Genomic DNA, 12,468 nt, shown 5'->3' with positions numbered 1-12,468 from the left:
CACACAGACACACACATACACATATATATCTTCTTTTATTCTTTTTCTCATTCCAGTCATTTGAGTGCTGTCATAAACGGGAAGTTCTCTCTGTCCGGAACCCATATATCTAAGTCTACATTTGCTCTACATAGACCTATTAAAACATTTTGGAGTCAGGATGATTCCGGAAATGTAAATCTGCCCTTCATTCGATTCTTGAACATACAGTATTCGGACCTGATTTAAAAGTACTTGCTTTACTATTCCTAGCAGGTAAAGCTTGACTGATTCACACCACAAGGTTGTTGTTTGTTAGATGACGTCAGAGATAAGCGACATTCACGTCCTTAATTTTATTCGAGATAAGGACATTCGTATTCAACTTGGGACTGAAACAATAGTATGATTGCATTACAGAAGTAATTCTCATCTTCGACGGGGCTATATACACATTATAGATGTATTTTAGAGATATCGTTTAGATCTGTTTAGTTTCGGACCGCATGCTCAATTACAGCTTCGACTGAGAAAGTCCAAAATCTATGTGGTGTTCGGGATTTAAGTTAGTGTGTACATATATATATTTATGTGTGTGTGTCTGTGTGTGTGCGTGTGTGGGGTGTGTGGGTGGGTGCCTGTGTGTGTGTACTTCATAGAATAAAAGTTAAACAACAACTGAATAATGAATTCAATAACATTATTAAATATCATTCATGTCTTCGAGAAATGATGACAGTCACTGGATTTTCACACCATCGGGTTTTCTACATATCGTTACACTTCCATGAAAAATACATACTTAGAAATTATTCAGGAAACCAGAAAACCTATTCTATTCTAAGATAGTTATTTTGTTTACCCAATAGGCCAATTCACGTTTACATGCCAGTGAGTTGCCAAGGACGCCAGTACACGTTCACAGTCATGTTCTTTCATATCCCAATTATCCCTACATTTCTATAAGGCTTTATATATGTTTATTTGTGTGTTTGCGTATGTGTGTGTGCGTGTGCGAGTATGTATGTATGTATATATATATACATATATATATAAACGTAACACACAAATACGACACCAGGAATATCAAATGTTATTTGATTACACCTCTTTCTACTGTAGAATGTGGTGAACTCATAGTTTAGAGCCAGGATAACATCCTATGACATCATCGTAACCGTGGATATTAAGTGGACTTCATTTGGAAAATGTGACCAAAAGAATAAATACAATTTATATAAATAAGTACTGGTTTTGGAGTAAAATCTTCAAGGTCGTGACGCATGATGGACGATGATTAAGCCTGAAGCAACTAAAAGATTAAAGAAATGTCTGATATATGCGCCATTGCGGAGATCTTTCATTAAAAATAGCCATCTAATGTGTCATATCTTATAGAGTCGATGGACCAGTTTGCCGCATTTGACCCCAGGTTTGGGAAGGGAAAACAGTCTCCCGCATGTCTCCTTTCATATATGGCATGGATTTACAGCTTTATATATTAAGAACATATTTCTATACATCATATTTTGCTTTTTTTTTCTTCGAATATCCATGGAAAAATTTCATTCCCAGGCAACGCCGGGTGCTTCTGCTAGTAGTAAATAAATCTGTACTTTTACTTCATTATTGAGTCCTCTTTCACATAATGTATATACGACTATTGCAGTTGGAGTATGAATTATCAAACTTGAGAGGAACGTGTGAAGTTGAATATTGTGGGTAAGTAAAATGGCATTTAACGTTAATTAGAATTTTGTTATATTTGGGATCAAAATATTCCATTGATCTACGATTTGAGTATGAATTAATTTTTACCTCGAGAATGCTGTATTTGTAAAACATAAAACACAAATTTATACTTTTAGTCAACCCTTCATCTGTATTATAAATAAACTTACATATATATATATATATATATATATATATATATATATATATATATATATATATATATGTATATTTATATAAGGGCATTTCTACAGAATAATGCCACACAACAAACTTCCCAAATAAAAACATTTTAGTACCGAATGCGAGGAAAGCAACCCCCAAAAGAAACCAACTTTTCAAAAAAGGTCTCAACTATGTATCCACCGATTTCGCGATTACCAGAATGAAATCTAGTTTCCGTTCATCAGCATAATATAATACCAAATATATATAAATAAACGAAATCCTAACCTTACCAAAACGAACACCTTACGTATTCGGCAAAGCAGAGGGAATGATGTTTATCTATATATATCGCTTCAAAAAGCTTTTTTTGAAGAGATATATATAGATACACATCATTCGCTTTTTTTGTAGGATACATAATGTGTTCGTTTCGGGAAGGTGAGGATTTTGTTTATTTATATATATATGGTACTATACTATGCTGATGAACGGAAACTACATTTCATTCTGGTAATCGCGAAATCGGTGGATACATAGTTGAAACTTTTTTTGAAAAGTTGGTTTCTTTTGAGGATTGCTTTCCTCGCATTCAGTACTAAAATGTGTTTATTTGGGAAGTCTGTTGTGTGCCATTATTCTGTAGAAATGCCCTTATATAAATATAAACGAATAATTATATTCTTAGGAATAGATATTTCCCTTATGAATTTTTTTTGCACACTAGCTTCCTAATAAAATTTTGTAAAAGTTTTTTATCCTATTTTGAATTTATTAATCATATATATATGCATATTTTTATATATATATATATATATACATATTGAAAGAGAGAGAGACACACACAGAGGACTGCACTTGAGTGTGAACACAGGTGCATATATATATATCTCTGTAATCACCCCCAACAGTTTTGGTAGGTTTTCTATGGCCTTACAGAGTGTCCCTTGGACAGAATATTTTAGTGTGCACACAATCCGCCTTGTAATTTCAAAGAGCAAAGGGGCTACAGAGACCGTCAGATATAGATATTACGATGCCCTTTAGCAAACAAAAAGAATGCGTATATAACAAACACAGAAGGTAAAAACTATATATGCAAATGAAAACACAAATATATAGAACAGCTTATCAAGAAGGTATATACAATCGACTAAATATTCTAAAGCGTGTCAAGTGACTAAAAACCCAAAATAAAATATCAAGCGACTAAAATCCTATTTTTCCTCCCTTCAATTAAAAATATATCAAAGAAGTTCATTTCCTAAAAACACATAGAATATTAGGGTCCAGGAGCAAAAGAGAATTACACAAAATCAAATCAAACACATCTTGGGCCATTCCGGGACTTCACTGTCGCGGTTCGATTACGAGTTAATGTGCACGTCGTTAATGATTACCTCATCAGGATACACAGGTATCTCAACAATTAGTCGTTCACAGGTATTTCTTTATTAAGAACAGAGGCCCGAACATAGAGTAGACGACACGTGGACGGACAACACGACGTGGGGACATAAAACACAAAGCGATGGATAAGATGAATATATAATAATGAGGGTAATCATTTTACGATATTTAAAATTTTCCTTTGGCCATAAAATGTATGTACCTGGTCCGTCGAGATCTACCACCATGGGGGAGGGTGTCATATCTCACCTCTAGCCTCAGTGGAAGTATGTCTGTTTTAAAAGTGTCTTAAGATGCTTTGTAATATTGTATATCTATCATAATGCTATTCATGTTTTGTGTACTGCTATGTGGTTATATTCTAACGATGTTTCTAACATTTATTAAACTTTTATCGATTGCTGTATCTTTTTTGTATGCTACCATATATGTGAAGTTTATCCTTGTGGTTTGGCTGCGTAGTGTGTCTTCTTGTGTGTCTCTTTTTGTCTGTGAATCCTTATTAGGAGTAGCATGTTTGTATGCAAAGGTGGTTTATTTCTGAGGTGTTAGTGAGGTGGTTGTGTTCTCTGTCTGTTTCTACTCTTTTCTATATCTTCTTTCTTTTTTTTAAACTTTTTAGGCAGTGAATTCCTCGGTCCCCTCCTCTTCCTGCTTGGTACTTCTTGGTTTCAATGTTATTACTATCGTTGTTTTCTTCCTCGTTCTCGTATCCTCCCTCGGGCTGGTGACCTTTGATTTGGGGCAATTTACTTTTACGTGGCCCTTCGTTTTACAATGGCAGCAAGTGGGAGGGTTCACCTCTACCACCACTCGTAACTTTATATCTTCTGGTAGCTCAATTTCATCGCATATTCAATCCAGGACATTTTGGGTGTCTTGGATTGTCACTTCGAATCCGTAGCTCCACCAGTTCAGTTGTTTTATTCTTGAAGCTTGTAAAATTGTTGGCTTTCGTCCGTATTCATTAAAATTGCAGCTATGAGCCACATTTCCTTTATCTCGTGGGGGCATCCTGCCAATTCTGACTCTCGCAACACTCTTGCAAAGATATATTTGCAGGAGAACCCATTTTCCGACTTTAATGGGGTTATTGTTTGCTATTGTGCGTCCTGTATGGTTGCAAAACGCACGTATGCTTTGCCGAACCTCCTTCCTCTACTGAAGGATGTTATGTCGTTCATTATTTGTTGGAATCGATTCTTAATTGCCTCCTCACGTGCTATTTCAATCTTTTTCCTTTTCAGTGACATAGTTCTTTATATGACAAATTTTTTCCGTTCTAAATTGGTAATCTCTTCAGGAGGAGTCACTTTAACTTTAATCCCTCCCACTGTATTAACTGTTTGCTTTCCTCTACTATGAATTCAACTAACACCGCCTCCTAAATTTCGAGGTTGACGGTGGAAGCGTTCTTTAGCTAACTGGCTGCAGAAGCGTAGGTCCCGGCCCTAGCAGCCTTGGGCGTCTGCACCGTTTTACGCATTCAATTTTCGCCCCTAACTGGGAGAAAAAGCAAATAAATGTCACAGCCCATATGCAAAACAACAAAATCAACACTAGGCACTAAGCTTTTAGCAATTATTTTAACTACCGAACTCAATGTAGCATCTCAATTCACATGGGTCCTACATGTCGCCTTAAAATTAACAATACTGACTATTTAAAATCTACCTAGATTACCCTCCTCTTTAACAACGCATATATATATAGTATCCGTAATCAGACAGAATCTGTCAAGGGGGCATAACCTAGGGCTTCTACAATTACAGGATTTCCCCGAAAGACTCAAATCCTTATTACTAATACCAACATTTCTTATGGTTTTTGAATAGAACATTTTTATGAAATGAACTTTTTTGACATATTTTTAATTGTGGAGAGTAAAACATTTTTTTATTTTATTTAGTTTTTTATTCGCATGACACGCTTTAAAATGTTTAGCCGATTACATTTACCTTCTTGATAGCCGTTATATATATATAGATATATATTTGTATTTTTATTAGCATATATAATTTTTATCTTCTCTGTTTATATATATATATATATATATATATATATATATATATATATATATATATATATATATTCTTTCTATATGTTAAAAGTCATGGTAATATGCTCAAATGTATGGAGGCGGGGAATTATATAAAGTCGTTGGTACGAATTTGACGTCTATTCTGTTATCTGTGATTTTTCTGTCTCAGTTTCATTTGAACACTTTTTTTGCCGTCTTATAGACCCATTTGTCTTCATAAAAAGGCAAAAATTGTTTGTTGTCGTATATATATATATATATATATATATATATATATATATATATATACATAAAATATACATACATATATATATATATATATATATATATATATATATATATATATATATATATATATATATATATATATATATACATATATATATATATATACATATATATATACATATATATATCGATATTAATTAATATATGACTAATTACCAGATTTTATAATAATATTTTACCCATTACTCATGTTCTCATACTGAATATATACGACGCAGTAAATATTTTTTGCAGATATATTCCTGGAATTAGCGCGCCAAAACGTAGACTTTTGAATTTTACCATTAAACTGTAATTAGCAGAACCATATGCACGCGCACCCATGGCGGTGGGCAACTCTGTATACGATTCTGATAATTACGGTTACATTACAAATCAGGCTGATGAGGAATAGACAAACGGTAAGAATTTGTTAAATCCGAAACCTGGTTCCTGTTTAATAATGATTTTTTAGGTGATTTTAAATGTCTTACCCGCTCACGTTTTTGGTATGCTGCTATATTTCATGTTGAGAACATTTTAGGTCTTAATAGACACAAGATGTGATCTATTTCTAGCGCATTAATTGTCCACGTTAGTGGTCGACGTTATTTTTTAAAATGTACCTTAATCCCCTGAGATTACAGATTATAATTCTGAATCTCTTTGATTCTTTACATGTGCTGGCCTCCTGATAATTAATCGATATTAATTAATATATGACTAATTACCAGATTTTATAATATATATATATATATATATATATATATATATATATATATATATATATATATATATATATATATATATATATATATATATATATATATATATATATATACATACATATATATATATATATATATATATATATATATATATATATATATATATATATATATATATATATATATGTATATTTTATATATATATATATATATATATATATATATATATATATATATATATATATATATATACGACAAGAAACAAATTTTGCCTTTTTTATGAAGACAAATGGGTTTATAAGACGGCAAAAAAGAAGTTTTCAAATTAAGCTGAGACAAAGGAAAATCACAGATTACAGAATAGACACCAAATTCGTGCCAACGAGATACACACACATAAAGATACACACACATACAACAACAAAAGCAAAATAAAATTTGATTCGTAAATTTTTCATGAAATAACGTGGTAGATATTGTTGAAAATAATTATATTATTTTAATCGCTTTTTAATATTCTATTTCAGATTAGAGGAACTGAAAGACGTATTTAGTATTAATTGCTCTGTACCTGATAATGTTACTAAAGATGAAGTTTTCAAACAAATTTTTGAAACTCTTAACTCATCAAAGGTATTGCGTAATTTGGGGATTAAGCAAGATGAGATGGAATTGATTGGTGAAAGTAAGTAGTACGTTTCTTGCCATGTCTTTAGCCAACACAATCACCATCATCACCATTATCACATACGCTGTCGTCGTCGTCGTCATCAGCATCTTAATAAGAATTGAATAATATTAAGGATACTCACAAAGACACAAATACAAACACACACCCACACAAACATACATACACACCAACACACATATGCACCTTTTTTCTCAAATCAATAATGTGTCTGGTAATTTATTTATAATATTCTCTTTCTACTTCCCACTGTCAGCTGAATCCTTTCATTCATTGTAGCTTGGTTTATGGAAATTCTACAGGAGATATTTGTTTTCTACTTAATGTGTGTATATCTAAGTCTTATGGAGACAAAGTAGAACAATACTGTGGTGCTGAGGCTTGTGATGGAAGGAAATCTTTAGTCATAACTGTCGTCGTCTCTACAGGAAAGAAAGTGACCGTTTTAGTTTCCTCATGACATGTTAATTCATAAGAATGGTAAAGTTTCTTTATCTCTTAATAAAGAGGAAGATCAGTTCCCCTGAAACTTTACAGAGTCTTCGTGGATGATGAGACAGTCGAAGCAAAGTATCACCAAACTGGAGATATGCTCTAAATAAGAAAATTCCGCTCTACTAATGGTATCAAACCTGCCAGGTGGTGGCATTAAACTAAATGACGGATTATTCATTTTAATCTAGATAGACAAGTTCCGATTTGAAACTAGAAACTTTGTCTGGCTGTCCGTCTGTCTCTCTGTGTGAATCCCTAAAACTCGAGAACTACGCAAGCAATTTCATTCAGATTTTACAGATGCCTTACTTAGGGTTCCAGTTGTGTTTTAGTCAACAAATGTTTATAACTTCTTGCAGAGTTCGCGCCCACGGGAACATAATATCTCCTCCACTATTTAAGTATTACGTGTCAAAAGTGAAACAAAAACACTCATGTCAAATACTTTTACTTTAAAAATGAAACTATTCCACGAACTGAAACAATCACATTTCGATACTGTAATGACAGATACTTTCAGAGAGAGAGGTAGAGAGTGATAGAGAAAGAGAGAGATGTATATGTATACATATAGATGTATATATACACGTATATGTATAGATATATATATAGATATAGATCTATATGCATACATGTATATGTATACATATGTGTAGATTTACATGTAATACGTACACATATATACATATATATATACATGCATACAGATATCCATACATATATACACCCATCACACACATACACATGCACACAAACACACACATTAGTCATTTGTTTTCTTATCCAAAACTACGTTTAAAGTACTGAATGTATCTTTATGAAATTTGGAAATTATATTCTATGCATAACGGCCATAACTCCCATGAAAATTCAAATATTTTTGATGTTAATGAAATTTTAACCCGAACATAACAGATGAGCATTATTTGTAATTCAACGGTACAACAGTGTAAGACTACCCTTTCAGATATACTTACATGTGATTTTTGCAATGTGGTGCATAAATTGTCAAGTAAATGAGACGCATCTTTGCCTCCACTGATTCACTTGCAAAGTGTTGAGTAAAATTATTTCGTTGCAGACCTCCTTTGAGTCTTTTTATTATCACTGCAACACACATAGTCCCCAGTTGGTAACATTGATTTCAAGGCCTTCCCAGATGAGAGACTGGTTGTTCTAAGACATTTATCGATTGTACATTTTGTCTGCACAGTTACCTATCGGTATAGTGGTCATTTGCAAACTCCAGAGGCGACACTTTCATTTCCCTTTACTCCAAACGTCACACGTTGTTATTTCAATTGGGTCATGCCCTTCCAATTGCTATAGATCCGTAATGCATCTTACATCTGTGCCTGTCACCTGTATGGTGAGGAATCCTACATGTATTGGGAGTGTGTGTGTGTGTGTGTGTGTGTGTGTGTGTGTGTGCGTGTGTCTGTCTGTCTGTCTGTCTATTATGTCTGTCTGTCTGTCTGTGTGAATCCCTAACACGGGCAACACCGGCTATTTCTGCTAGTTTAATATAAGGTTATTAATTTTTGTTGTCCGAATTCATGGCTGTTTTCTTTACCAGATGTTCCTCTTAAAACATCGTCGAATAATAATGTACCCATTCATTGTTAAGTGAAGGCGATTGATTCGGTGTCTAGAGCGTCGGGCTGACAATCATGATATAGTGACTTCGATTTTTAGACGGTGCCTGGTGTTATGTTCTTGAGCAAACAACTTATTTCACATTACTTCAGTACTTTCAGCTACAGAAATTAATCGCGATGTCACTGTTATCAAGTTGTATCGGTCTTTGCCTTTCATTTGGAAAACTACCGTAACCTGGAAAGGGGAAGCTGGTAGCATAGGTGACTGCTAGCCTTCCACAAAAAGCCTTGCTCGGACTTGTGACTCTGAGTGTAATTTTCGGTACTTACTCTATTCATTGTTACTACCTTCTGGCACATTTAAACGTAAATGTCTGATTGTTGTTAATATTCATCATCGAAGAAATCATCCCTCCTTTAGACGGTGTGTCTCTGCAACACAGATGAACCACTAGTTCAAGGAGTCAGGTTGATGAACCTAATTGTCTTTCTAACAGCCATCAAGAGGCAGAAGCAGTCAGAACAGTAAGGGTCTAAGCAATGTTATATCTATCGATTCTTAATCAATTCTGCCAGAGTTGCTACCGATGTTAAGTCATCAAACATTTATACAAAGCTATTAAACCAGGAAACAATTCCGTATAAAATCAGCTTGATGTTGCAGGAACACTCTGTCTTATATCTCGAATGAAATAGAATCAGGCTCTGCTTGGTTGAAAATTGTATACCTTGCTATGCCGTAACAAGCTGGAAAAGCGAAATGTGTTGGAGATACCCTCAGAATGAAAAGTTCATTTGGCAACGTGGTCTAGTATATTTCTGAACAAGAGAATCATCGACACTCACAAGAAAGAGACAAGTTCACACTTAATGAACACTAATTCAAGGAAAATACATCTACACAAAGCCGAATAATGATATAAGTTCTTTCCCTATACATCGTTCCGTTTTTTATTAATAAATTTTAGCACCGATATCAGTTGAATAGTCGCTTTGAGAAAATAGCATCCTTTAAACCAGTCATTTCATCCCATGTAAAATTGCTCGACGATGTGTAAAAATATAAACAAATACGCATAAATATATATGTATATATATATGTATGTATTTATGCATACATTTGTATGGAACACAGTATCAGATGTTGTTATACACCACTTGTCACAATGCCCTTCTTCTGCAACTTTGGAATTGGTGAGCCAATTTTGAAGGAATTGATGAATCGTTTATTTGGGTTAAGCCTGATTTACCTTAAAAGGATTACAAAATAATTATAAATATTTACATATTCGGAGGTTTTTATCTTTTCGTGCGTCTATGTCACAAGATATATTCAGGAATATATAATCGGCCTAAAAACAGTTAGCATATCCAAATTATATTAATAATAATATTACCACCACCACCACCACCACCACCACCACCACTACTACTACTACTACTACTACTACTACTACTACTACTGCTGTTGCTGCTGCTGTTGCTGCTGCTGCTACTACTCCAATCAAAACTATTACAACTACTCACCATTATCAATATGCATGTATTTTCCAGTATATAAACCAAACCAATAAACTCCCTCATATAAGCGTTTTCTTTCTTTTTCAGTGGTTTGTAATGAAAACACGACATCAACGAACAGTCATACTTTCTACTGGCCAATGACAAAAGTAGGAACAAATGTGACCATCCCATGTGGTGCGAATACATCAACAAGATATTGGTTCGTTTGTATTGTTTTACTTCTCCCCACATTTTGACGTTTCAGTTAGAGAACATTCTATGCTATAGTAATTGAAACATCTACATAGATTAAGACGATAGAATTAATGTGCGTCTGATCAAAACATTTAACAATGCTATCTTATATTTTACGCAGTATGCGACATACTTTTTGTCTTGGCTGCACGAGCAATATTTTCTTTGTTCCGAATATTTGAATGTCATTAAAACATTTGTTCTGAAGATTCAAGTAATTGCCTTGATTTTCACGTCTCAAAATAAACGTAATGGAGGAAGCACATATCTAGGCGCAACTAATTCTTTTGAATTCAGGGTAATATTATTTATTCAATTGTACTATTTACTGTAGAACAACACGTTTTGTCACTATATGGTGACTATAGGGAGGAAAGCGAAGAAAGTAGATCATCGTGTGACCTGACTCAGCATATTGACATTTCTGTCGCTTGTACCAGGCTATCACATGTGCTAAGCATATAAAATGTTCCACTTGGAGTCTGAATTTCATAAGTTTTAAGACAAATTAAACAAGTGCAATTTGTCAATTCTCTGCAGGTATTAGTAAATGAGCAATGATTTCTGCTGCCGATGATAATGTTGATGACGACGACGACGACGACGACGATGATGATGATGATGATGATGATGATGATGATCATGATTATGACTATATATGAATAGATGATTTCTCCACTCAATTTGGACTAATATCATGGTGCTTTAAGAGTTCCTCAACCATACGGTTCCCACATCTTATATTAAATATGTCTTAGCGAAATATAATAAATAAAAGCACATGTTGCAATTATTAACCCTAATTTTAGTTAGATCGTTTAAAATGGTTTTGTGGATAGGGAGTGAAGTAAATAACAGATTACTGACAAAACGCTTTGAAGGTATCTTCGTTCTACTAAAATGTGAGTTTATACACCAACCGGTTAATAGTTTTTCTTACATTTCTCTGAAATTCATGAAATGCAAATGCATAACGAAGTCTAATAATATTTTATATATATTTTGTTGTTGCCTTTAGCTCGGCGGTAGACCTAGAAATGCAAAACTGTTCCCCATTTACTGGCATTTGGCAAGAACCAGACATGTCTCAGTGTTACACCTCGGGGGGCACCACTGAAAAACCAAATAACCTTACACGTGAGTATTTCAAAATACAACTACAGTAGAAGTAGTAGCAAGTGGAATAGCATTAGCAGTTGTAGCTGTTGTAGCAGAATGATGAGGAGGAGAAGGACTATTAGTCGCGGGTGGAGTAAGAGGAGTAGGAGCAGGTGGTATAGTCGCATGAGGATTAAGAGGAGGATACATATATGTGAAAGAAATTAGTATTTGTATTTGAATTCCGTTACGACAATTTAATATGCGTGTGAGTTTGAATATCTGTGTATTTATCTTAGGTCACTTATCGGAGCATGCGCTTTACCTAGTGTCATTGCATCCACCATTTACCTGTATAAGATCGGGTCGGCCCGGGATAGCCTACAATCATTCTAAGCTGTTGATCACGAATCATGCATGTAACAGGGTGCAACCAAGTTTCTAAGTACAGTCTTTGGTTCGATACGAAATCGGGTGAATCATCGCACATTATCCTTCAAAGCATTCTGA

The 12,468-nt window shown here is 34.0% G+C and overlaps 1 protein-coding gene across 20 annotated transcripts in view; it reads left to right on the top strand.

The window, feature by feature from the left end:
• The window catches only part of LOC106882312 (uncharacterized), a 206,134-nt gene that overhangs the window by 141,237 nt on the left and 52,429 nt on the right, over positions 1–12,468 (top strand). For all 20 annotated transcript variants that reach the window (XM_089345471.1, XM_089345467.1, XM_089345464.1 and 17 more), the window contains 4 exons: positions 1,649–1,701; positions 6,849–7,006; positions 10,711–10,825; positions 11,879–11,997. In XM_089345471.1, the coding sequence (XP_089201597.1) occupies positions 1,649–1,701; positions 6,849–7,006; positions 10,711–10,825; positions 11,879–11,997 (445 nt within the window). The remainder of the gene's footprint in view (positions 1–1,648; positions 1,702–6,848; positions 7,007–10,710; positions 10,826–11,878; positions 11,998–12,468) is intronic.

Source organism: Octopus bimaculoides, chromosome 29, assembly GCF_046866305.1.
Source record: "Octopus bimaculoides isolate indiv1 chromosome 29, ASM4686630v1, whole genome shotgun sequence".
Taxonomy (NCBI): domain Eukaryota; kingdom Metazoa; phylum Mollusca; class Cephalopoda; order Octopoda; family Octopodidae; genus Octopus; species Octopus bimaculoides.
Note: the sequence above shows the minus strand (reverse complement) of the source record. Positions and strands in the feature narration are given on the sequence as shown.